The sequence below is a fragment of the Pseudorasbora parva genome, chromosome 17 (genome assembly GCF_024679245.1).
Source record: "Pseudorasbora parva isolate DD20220531a chromosome 17, ASM2467924v1, whole genome shotgun sequence".
NCBI classification, from domain to species: Eukaryota; Metazoa; Chordata; class Actinopteri; order Cypriniformes; family Gobionidae; genus Pseudorasbora; species Pseudorasbora parva.
The window spans coordinates 26,973,950-26,992,992 of NC_090188.1; the positions used below are offsets into that span (position 1 = coordinate 26,973,950).

General features: G+C 37.0%; 1 protein-coding gene across 1 annotated transcript in view; it reads left to right on the forward strand.

Moving 5' to 3' along the window:
- Positions 1-19,043, forward strand: part of wdr27 (WD repeat domain 27) — a 90,034-nt gene that overhangs the window by 56,719 nt on the left and 14,272 nt on the right. Inside the window, exon 25 of the mRNA XM_067421907.1 lies at positions 5,530-5,626. Coding sequence (XP_067278008.1) covers positions 5,530-5,626 — 97 coding nt within the window. The remainder of the gene's footprint in view (positions 1-5,529; positions 5,627-19,043) is intronic.

A 19,043-nucleotide genomic window follows, 5' to 3' on the forward strand; every position in this document is an offset into this window, starting at 1 on the left:
TCGTCCAACTCACAATGGGTTGTGGGCAATATCAGCCTTTAGAGTGCGCTTCGATCCATACTTCGGATTCGGACCGGAAATAGTAAACCATCCGGGTATCTTTGGAATACTCTTTTCAACATACTACGATTTGGGACATACTAATTCTATTTTCAGGTACTATATAGTATGCTAATTGAGTGTGTGTGTGATAGAGGTGAATAAATAGGGAGAGGTAATCATGTGCAGCTAGAAGTAATAATGAGACTGGCAATCAGAGACCACGCCTCCAACACAACCACACAAACAGAGAGAGAATGAATCAATGAACCCATGAGCCGTGACAGATCTAGCTTAATGCAATGTGCAACTAGTGTCTCATAGTAGCCACAAAGCAAACACACAGAGTAGCATTATAACATACATTTCAAAACACCATCTAATATGATAAAACAGCACTGCGTTACACCACAGACACATGACCAGAGGAAACGGAAGTAGACGCATGCGACATCATAAATGCTCCACTGCTCTCAAACCATGTGTCACGCTTGTCTTTTATTAGCAATCGCTCCAGTGGCCTCATTCTGCTCAACCGATTTTCAGCCCTGTTTTATACTACCGTAACGTTAATAAATCTTTAATAAAATGTAAATATGCTTTCTGCCCGAGACCCGTCAGATCCCAATGATTCTGCTAAATCAAGGAGTCACTCTATAAGTGACTAATAAATGACCTCTAGTGGAGAAAATTACATATTGTGCCTTTAAACTGTGCATTAAATTTACACCACAAACGATATGACAGGGGGGAGCTTGAGAGGAACATGCAATTATCTAGATAGATACACAGACATAAAGACAGACAGATAGATAGTCGGCATTAAACTGCATTATATTGCTATCTAGAAGGAGCTTGAGAGGAACCTACAATCATCCCCATTTCACTGGACCACTTTTTCCGTTGACCTCTTTAATTCTCTCTCTCTGAGTATCTCTTATCATATCCAGCAGCTGCATCACATTTACTGCTGAGCTTCTCCATGTCTTGTGTCCTTTGCCAGGATTGTCAAAACAATTCACTCATATGAGGAAAACAGTGGGGTATCCATACTTCCATGGTGTTCTGATGTTAAAAGAGCTCTGAGAAAAAAAAGTATCTTTTACAGAGCTATTGTCCCATTGACCTTGGAAAAAAAAATGTGAATGTTACTCAAACTTCATGAAAAACGACTTGCGATACTGGGTTTGGCTCATGCTAATGCTCATGAATGACCTAGATATAGGATTAACAGCAAAAATATTTAACATTAAGCAATATTTCTGGGACTCATTAATCAAAATTTGATTAGTTTAGAATAACATTGATTAGGAACGTCATTATACAGATGGTCAGATGTTCTTGCTTCCAATGAAGCACAAGATGCTCTTTGGTTTATTCCCAAATAAAGCTGCACAGCATGATCATCAGGTTTTACACAAACTTGCCTTTTAAAGCAGCCACTTTCTTTTCTTCTTGTAATACATATTTTGAACTGAATGTTTATTTTTGTCTTTTTGAATCAATCAAATAACTTTTCCATACGTGTCTCTTTGCCAGTGTGGGAGGACGGCAGTCTCTGCTCTGTTTGTGTATGTGTGTTTAGTCTTTGCTCAAGTCAGTGGAACAATACGTGCGTGTTGATAGCTGTTATTAATCGCCGGCACTGGGTAAAGCAGGACAGTTTTGAGAAGATCTCCACAGCACCGTGTTTCCTGGAAGCCGAATGGAGAGAACAGTAGTATCTGTCTTGAGACCTCGATAAGCCAGATTAATTTATTAAAGCAGTTTTTTATATTGCACAAGACAATCACAGAAAAAGAACTTCAGTGCCACCTCATTACTTCATTAATCCCAAGCATTAATATTTTAAGCTTTAAAAACATGGAAAACGTGACAATTTGTGCTTTTTAACTGTGTTGCCATTATCTGTCAGAAGTAATTTAAGGGAGTGGTTTACTCAAAAAAAACTTTTACCCAAACTTGTGTCACTTTGATTTTCTTCGGTGGAATTTTTTTTTTCTTGTGTCCAAATCAATACTGGACCCTACTGACTTTCATTTTATGAAAAAAAATGAACACTGAGATGTTTTTCTTTCACGTTCCACACAATAAATAAATGTAAATTGAGGAATGTCAAGAAAATATAAATAAAAGCCAGCCATTGACCAAATGCCATTGGCAGGGATAAAATCTTTAACATGAATGTTGCTTTGTCCCATTGCGCCCGGTGTCGGCAGATCTCACAGGCTTCCTATGTGTTGACCACATTGGTTTTGCATGTGAAGCTGAAGTTGATTTGTAAGTTGTTCTAGATAAGACCATCTGCTAAACGCCTTAAATATACACATAATTGAATGTTACAAAAACCTGTTAGTGATCTCTGGCTTCTTTCTGGCACTGAGACCTGTCTTCCCTAGAACACTCAGTGTATTTCCTTAGAGGACTGAATAAGAAACATATGGAGGAAGCCAACCAGTCTGCTATGATACGTCTCATGTTTTTATCTGTTAATGGCAGGTTGTTGTTTTTTAATAGCTGGTTTTCTCTGCCTCATCTATAGTATTATTTACCTTTTCATACATTTGTTAATGATGTAAATGATGCTTTAAATCCTGCTTGAAGAAAATTACACTAGTGTTCAAAAGTTTGGTGTCTTAAAGACATATATATTTATTAAAGATATATATATATATATATGTATTTGTAAAAAAATTTTTTTGAAAAAAGTCTGACACAAATTTCCTTTATTTGATGAATAAATGTTGTATTATTTATTCCTGTGATTGACAGCATTTATTTTAAATTAAAATATTGTATAACATGCTATATGTCTTTACTGTAAGTTTTGACCAGCTTAATGCGTCCTTTGCTAAATGTTGAAAAAAAAAATGTTTAAATCATACTGACCCCAAACTTTTGAACAATAGTGTACCTTTGTGCTACAAACACATAGAACTGAGCTTGGAAAGTGCAGATCTGCTGGTGACTATTGTCTTTTTGTTTTGTTTTTTTAGCTATAAATACTGCCAAAATGCTATCAAAAAGATTCCCTAGTTAGATATGCATCCGTCTCTCTAACAGTAGTTACAAATTATTTTAATGAAAAGTGCACTTTTAAATGTAATTTTCTTCCATGTTTCTTACCCCTGGTTTCACAGACGAGGCTTAAGCCTAGTCCCAGACTACAAATGCATGTTTAAGATGTTTTAACTGAAAATAACTTGCTTGAAATCTTAAAATATGTCAGTGCAATTGTTTTGTCTTAAAATGCACATCAGTAATGTTTTCTTTTGTTCTAAATCCTTTTTATAAAACCGACTTAAATGTCCTAATTGAACGAAGGCCTAATCCTGGATTAAGGCCCTTTCACACCAGACAGAAAAAGTGAATATTTTGCGACAGCCACGACACAAATATGCAAAGTTTTAGAGCTCCAACATTCCAAAACATTTGCGCCGTTAGCCAGCTGAGAAAACACGGACACTTCCTCATTCAGTGAAGACAAGCTTTTCATTTGATTTAAAAGAATGAAAAGAAGGTTTTGGGTGCACCCAGTCTTAAAAGAACAAAGAGTCTGAAGGGTAGTATGCTGATCTTGTACAGGAGCTGAAACTTTATCATGGCCGGTTCCGCACTTACTTTCGAAAGTCCATGGGACAATTTGAGGAGCTTCTCCACAGACAGTATTGTTAGCAGCACATCTGATGAGACAAACCACACACTTCAGGGAACCAATCAATCCGGAGCAGCTGTTTCCAGCTGAGTCACTCACAATGTAGGCCTAAACATTTAAGTGCCACAGACGTACTGATGGCAATACGTTCACTTTCCATAATCGCGGACACAAGGTTTAGAATTTTTTTTTATTTTACTCAAAAGGTTAAGTTATTGCTGACTGTAGCATACAGTGGGCAACCACAGCTCCAGCTGTACAGCTGTACAGCTTTAAGTACAACTACAGCTGTAATCGCATGAGAAATGTGATACTTGGCAAAGGTTAATGTTGATTGAATAGCTTGTGACATCAACTGGACATTTCGTCACCTTTGTTTCCTTGTGTATGATTGGTTGAAGCCGTTTCTTTCGCCGCTAGTGTACAAAAAATCGACATCGAAACGAAAAAATGCCGCAGCATATTCAATTTTGGTGTGGAAGCACTCATTACAAGCACAACTGATCAAAAAATAAAGCCATTGCGCAAATAATGCGCGCGTCAAAATCGCGTCCAGTGTGAAAGGACCTTTAATCTAACCCCTGATTCTGTCATTAATTATTCGCCCTCATGTCATTCCAAATCCGAAAGATCTTCGTTCATCTTTGAAACACAAATTAAGAATCTAACAGCTTTCTGATCCCACATAGACAGCTATTTAATAAACACTTTCAAGGTCCAGAAAGGTAGTGAAACCATAGTTAAAATAGTCCATGTGACAACAGTGGTTCAACCTTAAAGGAGTACTTCAGCGCTGGGAAGATGAATCTATATTTAAACTGGGTCATTAATGTAGTAGAAATGTGAAATTATTTTTTGATTTGGTCCTTTGGTCCTGAGACAGAAAATGTATTTTTGTCTCATTGGGATGAAAGACAACAATTCCCAGAATGCCTCGCTGCCCTACGAGGCCACTCCCAAAGCCACCGCTACTAGATTACTGAATCACTTTCACTTTCCCACTGCGACCGCATTCATTTTCATAAAATCAGTTCAGTTAGAGAACAGACAATTAAAAACTGAATGCTGAGGGAGTCTCACAGCCCAAAACGCTGCAGGAGTCAGAAGGAATTAGTTTGAGAAGTTGAAAGACTTACTTTGCTCTGCTGGCTGCACAGTTTCCATGAATGCCTGAGGCTGCAGCTGCGAGCTGAGTGCTGTGAGTGTGCCTCTGCCATAGAACTGGGAAGCGCTTCACTATTTACACTGACAACAGCGCAAGAGCAATAATTAATGATATAATTCAATATTTTGGGTGAACTCACTCTTTAAGTTGTGTTTGATGTTTGCTACATTCAGGAAGTGTAATGTCTCAGGGTAGATAAAGTAAAAAGGGAGTTCTAATATCTGACTGCTTGTATTTCATTGACAAAAACATAGCCATGTGCAGTACTTTTCAAAATTGAGGATGCAACGTCAATATACTGTCTGAAACTTTTTACATTTCTGTGTGAATGATTCGATTTGATATGGAATCGAATCTGACATAATTGTAATCGCATTGAATCGTGAGACCAGTGACGATTCACATTCCTAATACTGTTTATATCTTTGTTTCCCGGATAGTTAGGCTTCAAAATTTCGCACAGTATATTTGTAAACCCTGGATGAGGTCGCATGTTTGGCCTCATATACGCTGAAGCCAGTGTGTAAAAGTGTTTTTTTTTTGTTTTTTACAAAAGTGTGTGAATGTGTAGTAATTTGGCAAGAATTTTATATTGATGTTAATAATATGTGCTTTGTGCTGATACTTTGATCATTTTGATGATACTTTGTCCATTTAACCTTTCTTCCAGGCCTATATATGACACACGCAGCAGCAACTTTCTCCATAAGCTCCAGAGACACTCTGAAACGGTCTTGAATGTGGCTTTCAATCCTGCCAATCCAGAGGTAAACGATAACTCTAAAACAGTAATTTCTACTGAAACTATACCAGTGCTGACAAAGCAACTAAAGCTTTGTTTTATTTTTGTGTACATGATTTGGGTTAAAGTAAGTATAGGATTTATTTATGAGATTTCAAAGTAATAGGTAGTTTAGAACATTCCCAGACGATACTGATAAATATCAAATTTGGCAAATATCCATACAATGCTTCCTTTCAAGCACTACTTCCAAAACCAAGTGAACTGCATTGATGTGCATTATCTAGATAGGCAGCTACCTATAAGGCAGCATCCATTAATAATTTCATTATTAATGTTTGACATTATGCTATTGGGTAAAATAATCCATTACTACATTATTTTTATCAGTATTTTTCAGTACTTTATTAAAAAGTGTTTAATGCAGTTCTTTCGTCAAGTCTATTGCTGTGCAGGGAGGCTTTCCAACAAAGCATACATGCTATCCTGCCTTAATTACAATTAAGATAAGGTTACATAAGCAGATTTTTGCTGGCAAAAAAGGTCCATTGTAGTCAAGTCACTTTCTGTCACAGAACATTTGCGAGACAATCTTGAACCCAATGTTATATATGTGTGGGGAAATGTTTCACTCTCATGAGATATTCCATGTGGATTCCTGTTGAATGACTGGGATTGTTTGTGTGCTTGTTTTTTGTATTGTAGGGTACAACAGGGCTAAAGGCACACCTTAAAAGTTTAGTTCACCCAAAAATGTAAATTATTTCATTAATTACTCACCCTCATGTCAACCAAACATTGGGACCCAGCAGGTTTAACCCAACGACTTGAAATTTGAAACTACCCCATGGTGTTTAAAATGTGATCAAAGAAACCAACAAAAATTACCCAACAGTCTTAACTCAGCATTTTGGGTTAAAAAAAACAACCCAGCATTATTTAGAGTGTGGAACTCACGCGATAGCGGCGCTCCTCCTCTTCTGGGTCATGTATCCGAACGGCGGATCTGCGTCATATTCTCGCGCATGCGTCGAGTTCACGTCAATAACTTGGTGGATAAAGTTGTTATTTTGATTTGTGCGCACACTAACTATTTTCGTCGCATCGTAAAATTATTGTACAGCCACTGTAGTTAGATGGACTTTGTAACGATGTCTTTAGTGTCTTTCATTGGTCTTGTGAGTGGGAATGTACTAATGTACTAGTGCCAATGGAGGCCTTTCTGAAGCCTTTCTCAGCCATCAGCTTTCAACAAAAATATCTTCATTTGTGTTCCGAAGATTAACGAAGGTGTTACAGGTGTCCAACGACATGAGGGTGAGTAATTAATTAAATTATTTTAACACCTTTTAATTATTGTGCCAGTAGCCCCAACAGCAGGACCTTTTACTCCAAATACCATACTTTTATATACTGTATGTATTCATATAACTGTCGCTTTAATTTCCTTGAACAAAACTGAAAATCATTAATAAGACCTTTGTCTCAAAATATATTAAACCATTTTATCGATTCTCATTTGCTACTCAAATCTACAACATTTTAAAAAACATCAAATATTAGATCAAATTAGCGCAGAATAAACTTTGCGATCACGTCAAGTATCAGCCGAATTTCCACATGCATCTTGAAGAGTGGATGCTTTGGAAAGTGATACGGCAGGTTTTTGTGCCATCTAATATAAAGGAAAATAAAATCAATGCGACTTTTACCCCGGGGCACCTTTCGCCCCTTTGTACCTTACTCTTGAATTTTGCTTCTAACAACAAAGACTATAAATGACTGAAATTTCCTTTCAATCTCAAATACCTCATGACATAGATTATAATAACATAAGGTATGAAGGTACTGAAAAGAAGAATCTCTTGAACAACTGAATGGGATTCTTTTATTACAGCCTTTGTCGTTGAGTGTAGCCGAATGTGTTTTACAGTGTATGTTTTGTCCCGCTGCCTTACTGTGGGACATATGAGGAACCCAATCTTCCTTTCACCGTTAAATGAATCCACAGAAAAAGCTTCCACAGGGGGGTTTCAAACAGCGGATCAAAGGTTGTGTGGGGAGATCGCTGTGAGACACAGCACGAGCCTCTACACCCCTCGCTCGGTCCAGTGTGTCCTCACCTCAGTCCCTGGTCTCCAACACAACTCAACACATCACTCGAATGGGCCTGTTACAGCCATCATACTCCTGTTTTAAATAGTCCTCATATCGAATGTTAGTCAAATGCACTCCAAAAAATATCTGTTTCGTTGTCATGTTCACATGAACGATTTTGCCAACTGTGCTAAAGGTATGTTTTGAGGAAGAATCTGGGTTTTTTTTTTTGGTTTTTTTTTTGGGGGGGGGGGGGGGGGGGGGGGAGATATTATATGTTTTGTTCCTCTGTGTACAGAGGGCTGTGAATCAAGTATATGTACTCTGCTAAGGTTGTTACTTTAGGCACAAGAGAGCTCTAAAAATACTTTTTTGTGTTGCCATGGAAATCACAACAATTTTAAGAGTTCAGTGAGTTAGACCTGATATAGTAAAAATGGAGTGAGAATTAGAGTTGTGATGTTATGGAAGTAGATCATTTCTCCTGTATTGTGATGTACATCCAAGTGAAACATTACTGAATAGAATAAATGTAGAATAGAATAAATGGACTTGGTTCAATCCACCGGTTGTTGATTGGATGAAGGCAGAATGTGAGCTTGCTTTTAAGAATTATGCAGACAAAATGATTGGAGAATTTCACAGGCAGGTTGAGTATGTAATCTACATGTAATCTCAATTGAAATATTTTTAGTACTGAAAGCTTGGCTAGCTTTAACTAGCTAATTTAATAAATGCTACCTTGCTAATTGGTATCGCAATGCTTTGATAGCATAGCAGTTGCTGAATGAGTATTTTAAGCATTTAACATATATCTGTTCTCAAACTAAGCTCCTATACTCGTCACCATGATGGCAGCCCCCAATATAACAGAAACTAGCATAAAAAAACATTAAACACTACTTAATCTCCCACTTAACATTAATCTTGCACCAAAATATTATATGACACTTAATTTCAAGTGTTTCCCTTTTGAGTGTAATGGCAAAGCATGCTGGGAAATAGAAATCCCAGCCCAATTTCAGTTAAATTTGTTTAAATTAAAAGAAACAAGTTCATAAAACTCAAAATAATTAAACCATTCAGATTACTTTAAATGTGTCTTACTTTAAAAAAAAACTCTATACCCTATACTTGAGTGTTAGGGTTTATAGTGTGATATAGAAAATAGATAGGGTGAAATTCCATTTAATGTCTAAGATTTTAAATTATACTATTATTTACTCACCTTTGTATGACATTTTTCAATGCAATTAATATGAATCAGGACTGAGGCTTTAACGTTTCTAAAAAGATGTAAAAACCGCCATAAAAGAGTCATAAAGTAATCCATATGAGTCCTACTATTTAAGACGTATGAATTAATATAATAGATTTGTGTGACAAATAGAAGTCGTTATTTGTATTAAATATATTCCTTATTCGTTATAATGTAAATCAGAAGAAAAAGTCATGAGTTTTGGACAATATGAGATCATGACAGGTCTTTTATTTTCGGTTGAGCTATGTGTCTGAACTACAAATTAGCAATCCCACTAATCGTTTTTGATCAGCGGTGGATACGAACGTGCTGTAACCTTGGACAGTGGAACGCAGGGAGGAGTGAGTTGTAATTTACAGGGCTGTAAAATGTATTCTTTGGTTTAGTGCTACAGGACGTTTTTGTGAGGGAAAGTGTGATTCATGCATTGCAAATGTGTGGGATTTATAAAGCGTTTTGGAGTGAGCTCAGCATGTGCTCACATCTCTGATTCTCTGGGCCATGAGAAAGAGACTTGATCGGCAGGAAGATCTTCCTTGATGGGGAATAGATGCTCAGTCATCATCTGGTCAGTATATCAACGGAAGAGCTGAAGCTGTCTGATGTCTTGCCTTGTCTCTGGCCCTTGAGCAAATGATCCTCTGAAAGACTTGTGCTTTCCATTAAGGGATTCGGTGCATTGAAACCCCAGGGCTATGACATCTTTGGCAGATGAAATCTAGTGATTTAAACAATCAGATAAAATACTTTACCAACATCTACAGGTACATCTACATATTTTATATTGCACAAACTTTCTGTTAAAATAACGTTTTAATCTTGTATATTTCAGATTGAGACTAGAGTGAAAACGCCACAATTACAGTGCATTAATAGCAATTAGATACACTGTAAATTAAACTAATTGAAGTTGACAATTCCACATATATATTTTTTTAATTATGCATGGTTTATTAAATAATTTTAGAGGGGTAGTTCACCCAAAAATTTAAATTAGCCCATGATTTACTCACATTAAAGCCAGTTTATATGACTTTCTTCTTTCAGACGATTATAATCAGAGTTTTATAAAAAATAAAAAATAAATGAAGATTGATAATGGTAGTGAATGGCTGTTTTTGTTTTAAAAATAAAAGTGCATTTATCCATCATAAGTAATCCACATGACTCTGGGGCTAATAAAGGCCTTCTGAAGCGACGGGAGGCAATTGTGTAAGAAAAATATCCATATTTAAAGCTGCAGTCTGTAGTTTTTCCTCTTTGTTGTCATCTCTGTTCGAAAACTGCAACCGCATTTATTTGCGGAATTATTAACTTTATGTGAGTTGTGCCTTGATCGGCACAGCGCGGAGAAATCCAATGTTTAGAGGAGAATGTGCAGCTGTGTGCAGAATGTGCAGAGCTAGCACAAAAGAATTGATGTTTACCATAACACACATAGCAAAACGATAAAGGCGCAACAAAGAAAACTCTGTAATGGAATGAATTATGCGGAAAAAAAATGTGCTACTGTTACATAGCCTAATTCAACCATTGAAATAGCTTGCCTGTCCAGTGGGAAAAAAAGCTGAAAAACCCCTTCAAAACACGGAAGTTCACACCACCTTTAATCCCTTTTTATCTGTTTTATGTGAGTTGTGACGGTGGGCGGGGCCATAATGACGACGGCCGAGTTGCGTTTGCGTGCTTCTAGTAAACACAAAAACTGGCGAACGGCAGTCTTTCGAATAAAAAAAAACTGTATTTTTTACACAATTTACACAATTTACTTATCTGTACAGCGCTGTTTTCTCTGTCCTAAAACGGCCTGATGATTTCCTTGTTCTATGAAGTCCCTCCTTCAGAAACTCGTAATGAGTTCTGATTGGGCCACCGCTTCCCGTGTTGTGATTGGACAGCAGCTTAGCGCACTTTGCCCGGAAAGGTCCTGCCTCTTACCATAACGGGGAGATGCAAGCGCTGAATGTGCGCTCTTCTCCACGTGGGAGAGCAACAAGACCACGCCCCCTATTTTGCGTGTACTTGTGGGCGGAGGGTTAGTCAACAAACGGTTCTAGTGACGTCATTCCTGCAAGGAAGTGCGAGGTGTAGTCCAAACCGGCCATTCGTTGTAGGCTTTGAAAGGGAACTTCTGTTAATTAAAATATCTCGCTTGGCATTGAACTTTGAGCTTTATAATTTTACAAGTTTTATTTATGCTCTAACAGCAACATTACACACTAACTAAAGTTTGAAAGATAGAATCGCGAAGAACGGGACCTTTAATCTTTTCTCTGAGAAAAGAACAAAGAACATTGAAGAGCATTTGTTCTTGCATTTGAACTTGTTCAAAGAACAAGAAGAGCATCAGGCTCAAATTGTGAAAGAATGGTTAGGAGGAAACATAAATAATCATTTTCACTCATGTGTTGGAGTAGACTTTACAGAGACTTGTGCATTTTTGTCAAGATCTTGTATTTACAATGCAAGAGTCGAGTACTCTGTAAAGTCTACTCCAGCACATCCAAAAGACTTTCAAATAATGTAAGGCCTGGACTCAGAGGTGCCAATTCATGTGTGAAAATTATTCTTTATGCTCCCTGCCAACCTTCACAATTTTAGCCAGATGAATCTTGACATTGTCATCCTGGGATACGGCCGTATCTTCCTATGCGAATTTGCTAGGACTTTTTTTAATAGTCAATCTTCTCCACTCTGGCTGTCTTATGTCTTGACCTCCTGGCCTTAGCTCAGCTCCTTTATTATGACTTCAACTCTTCCTCTGTTCATGTCACAACTTCCCAAAGTGTCTTGCACTCAGACTGACACCTTTTGGATCCCCAGCACTAGTTGTGGTGCCAGTACCTCTGCTCCATAACTCAACTTTCTGTCATCTTCAGAGCATTCCTTATCAGAGTGGAAAATGTGTGTGCTCATATGCTCCATTTATGAATAAGAAATGCAGAATCTTTGAGACATGAGCAGTTGTAGGATCAGAATAACACACAGGCTACATCATTTTATATTAAAGTAGTTCACACCAATGTAAAACCCATTTACTCACCTTAATGTCGTTTTATTAAAACTATGCCCTTCTTTCTTCTGTGGAACAAAAGATGATATTACATTTAAAATGTTTTTCATCCTCTGGCTTTTATGGAAGGCATTCCAGAAGACTGAGGGCATTGAGATATTTTTTCTTATGTTACCCCACAAACAAGAAAAACAGATAATATTTGTACATGTCCGCTTTATGGTTTTGAATGAGATGTAAGAGAGGATTTATTGTAAATGATTTAAAAGCCTGTTTTTTATAGTTTCATCATTCCCTAAGGCATGTTGTCCTGCAAATTTCATTAAAACAGAAGGATCATAGTCGGGTGGGTCTAAGAAAGATAATGAGGATAGAAAATCAAGACCAAATCTGGGTAGAAATGTGTCTGAAAAATTAAAACTTATACTGTCCATCAATCAGGCTGAAAAGGATAAACTGTTGAAAACCCCCATTAATGATTTACCGACATTGTGGTTGTGTAGATGACATTAATTGGTCACAGCAATCACAGCTTTCTGGGGAGTCTCTATTGTAAATATAACTGCGGATCTTGTACAAAGCCACATCATGTCATCCTTCAGAGATCCCCAAATGATTTATCTCAGTTTCATGTTAGCACATAGAAAATATAAAACTGAATTACAGGTTTTTACAGTGCATGCTCTGAATGATCCATTGGCGCATCTGTTTATACGTTGGAGTGTGTGTAGGAAGTCAGGATGTAGCACTTTAACTGATCAGCCTGAGCTTTTGACAGAATTACTTGTCTGAGGCCAGAAACAGATGCAGGATCATATTTCGTAGAGATGGCCTTGAAAAGCCCTTCCACACTGAAGTAAGAACTCTAATGTCATGGTTATGTATTAGCCCTGACAAAAGAGAATGTCATGCACCTGCTCTGCATTAGGTGCTCATCACCACAGTATGTCTTTCTGGAATGATGTGAAAGGACATCAGCTGGAATACAGACTTTTAGAAGATTGAATGGCTCACCATTAAAAAACTTGCATTTCTTTAGGTCGGGGGTCTTCAATAGGGGTCCATGGTGGTGCTGCAGAAGGTCCAACAATTATTGTTTGAACCAACTTTTTTGAGAATTTCACAAAAAATGTTAAGAAGCGCAACTGTTTTTTAATTAAATTAACTGGTTCTTCATAATACCAAATCAGCATAATAGATTGATTTATGGTGCTGTGACACTGAACACTAGAGTAATCAGCCGCTAATTCTCTTATACATTATACAATATATTAAAATCAGAGTTGTAATTATAATAATGTTTCACAATATTTTATTTTTGATCAAATAAATGCAACATTGGTTGCATTTAGATGAGAGACTTCATTAAAAAACCTAAAAATATATACTGTATATATTACCTGACTTTATTTTCGAGCAATGCAGTGTATTCTAAGTATATTGATTATTATTTTGAAGGCTTTCTAATTTAACCATTACAAATATGTAAGTGCTTTAATGTATAACTATATTCACATTATTATAGGACAGAATTGAAATGAGCCCCTGCTCAGTTTTTCTATCCACTCTAGGGGTCCTTGACGTGAAAAAAACATTGAAGAAGATTTACTATGAGCCCAAAAAAAATCATACATTTTTATTTTAGATTTTTAATGCAGTCCTGTTGATGGTTCTGTATTTGAGCATGTATTGTCAATACCAGTACATGTCTGTAGTGTCATCTTTTACCTAACATGGTCAACTCCTTAGCTGTTTTGTTTTTTATGAGTCTGGATATCATAGCTCTTGGCCATGGCTGTTCACTACAATGGCTGATTGGATCATTATGTGCACCATAAATTAGCTTTTTTTGCTATGATAGTACTCTTTATTTTTCAAGTACACGCAGCAGATGTTCAATTGCAGCCTGTCTGTTTTTGAGAAGGAAACGAAGTGTCCTCTGGAAGAAGTCTTCAGCCACAGCTCCAAATTTATCACGTAAAGGAATAATTTGCCCAAACTTTATATCTGCCTCATATTGTTCCAAAACAATATGATTTTTTTTTCTTTCTACAAAACGAAAACAAAGACTAGACCATTTTTTTCCATCTCTTCCATTGCGATGAATGGGAACTGAAGATTTCTGCCTTCAAAAAGGATGCAATTGCACCATAAAAGTACCATCGATTATACAACACAATATAGCTCTCTTCTGAAGCAGGTTTACATGAAAAACAAACCAAAATTAAAGTATTCATTTAGTGAATCCTATATTCTACCCTAGCTCTTCTTGCGTTTTATGAAAGGGGGACAGACCATTTCATAAATGAATCATTCTTTTAAGTTGACAGAGATGCTGACAGAAGAGCAATATTGTGTATCTTATAAAGCTGAATGGCTTTAGAAGACTATAAGACTTATTGTGCTTTTGAAGCTTGAAACTTAAAAGCTTATTTCCCCACCTGTTTTTTGGGGAAAACATAAACATGCATTTTGGTTGTCTTCTTTTTTGGCAGTCCTCTGATCCACAAAGTGGTTTACTGTTCATATGCTTTGATAGGTGTAATCACATCCAGTCCCGTATTATGTCTTAAACTCTCCAGTATGAATTAGTCTTTGTGCTTTGAGCTGGTATTGATATGCACATGGCCTTAGGATTTGCATGCACTGTTTTGCTCTTTTTCTTTGTCCTGTTCCGAGCTCTTATTCATTCAGATTTCCAAAACGGGAAGTGGAAAGACTTAGTGGTCGCTGTTGTACTGGCTCAGATACAGAGATCTGTGAAGTTCAGTTCATAAGTCAACAGGCATTCACGCGTGCAGGTATCATTTCATTCGGACACAGTAGACAATTTTAATATTTACTCCATCAGTACAATCTGCATTTATTTATTTTATGCTGGAGTGTTTACTGCAACTTGACCATTCTTATGCTTATTTTAACATGCAGTGGTCCTAAATATTCTGGATACTAAGGTCACATCTAATATCTTAACGTCATTGAATTGAGTGCACTTCTCAAGCTAAATATTTTCTATTACTTCAGTTTGTTAGGATTGATATATATGCACATTGTTGGGATTATACCTGTGTGAATTCATACAGTACGTCCACTGAAAATCACCAGTTGTGCCCAAAAAATGTAACTATAAAAATGGCTCAGAAAAGGGAATTTAATATTGAAACCATGCAGAGCAGCATTTGGTTGTAATGCCACTTGCTTTGATATTTTGTTATATAATACAATGGTATTCAGACATTTTTATTTAACTTAAGTGACCAAATACTTTTTGAGGCCACTGTATATTATTTCTGCACATTCAGCGGTATTTGTCTTTAAGTTGTAGCACATGGATTTTGGAAGCTATGTGTGACGAGAAAGAGTTATATCCTTAGGCAGAGGCCGAATTTTATTGCATAAACAGCTGTAGCTGTATCTCTTGGCTGCTTGGTGGTTATAAGTTTGGAGAGATCCAGTGCTATGGAAGCCATGCTGCATTAAACGGACTTTAAGGTCATTATTTCAGTTCTCTATTCTTTCACAGTTTAAAAATTATAATAATATATGCTTTAAAATATGCACTCTTACAATAGGCAAGCACTTAGTGATGTTGACATGACATGTTTGTAAAATACATTTATTTATTTATTTATTTATTTATTTATTTATTTTTAATTCCTTATTTTATATATTTTATTAAATTATATTTTAGAAATACTTGGTCCGCAGTGGTTGGTTGGGCACTTTATATAATTCACAATGAGGTTTTAAGTCCATTTTACGCTGCAGATGCTCTCTGTAATGCCTTACTGGTCTCTGCCAAAGGAGATGTCATCCTCATTCCAGGACATTCCCCAGATAATGTATTTCAGGTGTAAGATTCTCCTAACACCAGGTTTTCCTCAGCTTATTTAATTATCTGTCTTGCTAACTTTTGTAATATGTCAAAAAGTAGCCTTTTGTTTTTATATTTGACCAATTATTCACATAATAACATAAGGGAATATATTGCCTTGGTCGGTCTCTGTAACTTACTTTTGCTTGCTATTCAGCCACTTACAGAAGTTCCTATTGTGAATAGTCGCTGTGTGTTATGTTTAACTCAATTATTCAAGTTAAGTTCCTCCTTTCAAAACACTGGCTTTTTGTGTTATTTGGACATTTAAGGATGAGTCATTGCTGGCAGATAAGAACAATGAACTTAAACAGTGGTTCGCGCACATGAAGATATCAGTGTGTGACTCACACCTTTGGCCTCTCAATAGCACAACTACTATAATTCTGAAAGTAATAGTTGGCCTTCATTTCCCTGGCTTCAAATGCTTAGAGTTAGACCACCTAACGGGCTTCAGAGAGAGTGAGAGAGACTTTCCGTTCAGGCAGACAATCCTCACAAGCCAAGTCTAAGACGTTCCTGTGGAAGTTAGTGCAGAGGTGTGACCCTTCTGTGACATTCACAGATGTCTTCTGTGATATCGTGCAGGTTCTCCAGAAGGGTTTCTTGCACCTTACCTCTGCCTATTAGGGAAGAGCAACAATGAGAAAAATCAATGCAGGTCTAAAATTATATTAAAGGCGTCATGAACTGGCTTTTTTATTTTTTATATTGTTGTCTTTATTTTTTATATTGAGGTCATCTAATGACGTTTGTGTGGTTTTTACATTCAAAAACATTGTAACTAATAAGTAATAGGCTATTTTCTACACTGCTTTTGAGGCTCTCTCCTGAACGCTGGGTTTTGATGGGCGTGTCACTGGAGACTTGGAAGTAAACGCCCATGGCTAGGATTGGATAAGATTTGCATATTTAATGAGCTTCAGCTCCCCTATCAGTTCACATGAGGGAGAGATTGTTTTGAAAGCGGAAACTGGAAGGATTCTCTCCACCACAGGGCTCATAAACGTCTTTATCAAACAAACACAATGATTTATTTCTCATCCACTCGCGAATGATTGGAATATTATTTTTGTATTACATGGCCCGTCTGATTGGTTGATATAAGCATGAACACACACACGATAAACGTGTGTGCACACGTACCCAGATCAAGAAGGGAATGTTATTTCTGCCGATGGGCGTCCGTTTTGATAGCCCGTCTGGAAAACACATAGCCCTGGGACTACCATTACATATAAAAAAGACGTTTTACTCACATAAGTTTGTTGCACCATTTCTGTCAGATCCAATATAGAAGTCACAACATTGTGTCTACAAAATCAGCACCTAAGACTTGTTTACAAACGATTCTGCAGTAAATGAAGCAACACACGTGAGCTGGAACTTTAAAAATAAATGAAGTGTCACACATTCCTTATATTAGGATATCAGAAGGAAGCTTATGCAGTGACTTCTTCAATACTGAATAACAAATTAGAAAATTCTTCACTACTGAATTAGACGTGCTTATTATTCTGTAGAGGCTGTTTTGTCACGCAATAAAAGCTTTTCTTTGACTAAAAAAGAAGTTTTCAGCTCTGACACTTACAGGATAATTTTATATTACCATGACCTTTTATATATCAAAAGTTTATTACACGTTTGAACTTCTGCAAGAAACAATGAGGTTCATTCTGGTGTTAAACAGCACATTTGAGCTCCAGCAAAAACCAATGAAGTGTATTTTCATGTTACGCAGCACGTTTGAGCTTCAGCAAGAACCAATGAGGTTCATTCTCATGTTAAACAGCACATTTGAGCTTCCGCATGAACCAATTAAGTTTATTCTCATGTTACACAGCACATTTGAACTTCAGCAAGAACCAATGAAGTTTATTCTCATGTTACACAGCACGTTTGAGCTTCAACAAAAGCCAATGAGGTTCATTCTCGTGTTACGCAGCATTTAAAGTCCCTGTAAAGTCCAAATTAAATGTGTTTTGAGTTTCTCACACCACAGATACATGTTATTAACCACCCAGCCAAATTTGAATCATAAAAAAAATCCGCCAAGTTTATCAAAATCTTGAAAAAACAAGCAGCATTCTTTGCTCTTAAACGCTGGAGGTGTGTCCGCTGTCTGCGCCGAAATCACGCCCACTCACAGGAAAGCTGCCATAAGACAACACTCACGTACAGCTCACAACGGCACCAGATGTCGGTGGGACAGGAGGATGAAGGCCGGAGCAGGAGATAATAATAATAATAATAATAATGAATTTTATTTGTAAAGCACTTTATATTTTTACAATCTCAAAGTGCTACAACACATCTAATGGTAGTAAAATGCCACTTTTTTAATAGTAAAAAAAATATATAATAATAATAACCTTATAAAACACATTTATTTGAAAGCTTGTGTAAAAAAAATATGTTTTAAAGCTACACTGTGTAACTTTTTTAGTTTATTCTTAGCTAAAAACACTTAGTTCTTTCAAAAATATGTGCCCATTAATGTATATTTACTTCTTTCAAGAAATAAAGTATTCTCGTAAGTTTAAAATATGCCATTGAAAATACATACGGGTGAGGGGTTCGAATGCTAGTCGCCATGTTGCCCCTCCATCTTGAAAGTATATTAGCCAAAGAGGGATATACCTGTAAATTCAAGCTTCGCTTTTTGCGTTTTAACACTCGATGGCACCATGTCAAATGTGAAGAGGGGGATTGCCAAGGTAATCTTGGAATAAATCGGCCACCGTAGGAGTTCAAACTAAATCAGATTTGAGAGGAACAGAAACTATTATTCACTGGATGGTCATATACTTTTTCACCACTAGATGGGGGGAAATATCACACAGTGTAGCTTTAAGGTTTCGTTTAAAAACATCAGTAGTCTGTGGGGCCCTCAGGTATTCCGGGAGGGCATTCCACAGCCACGGAGCAGCCGATGAAAAGGCCCTACCACCCATGCTGCAAAGTTTTGTTCTCGGAACTTGGAAGGTGTTTGTGTTTGCCGAACGAAGGGTGCGTGAAGAAGTCGGGTAGGTGAGGAGTTCCTGTAGGTAAAGGGTAGCATGTCCGTGAATAAACTGATGGGTGAGGAGGGAAACTTTATATTCAATTCTCAACGGGACAGGTAGCCAGTGAAGAGATTTCAAGATGGGGGGATATGTTCATGCTTGCACACCCTCATCGGGATTCTGGCAGCACTG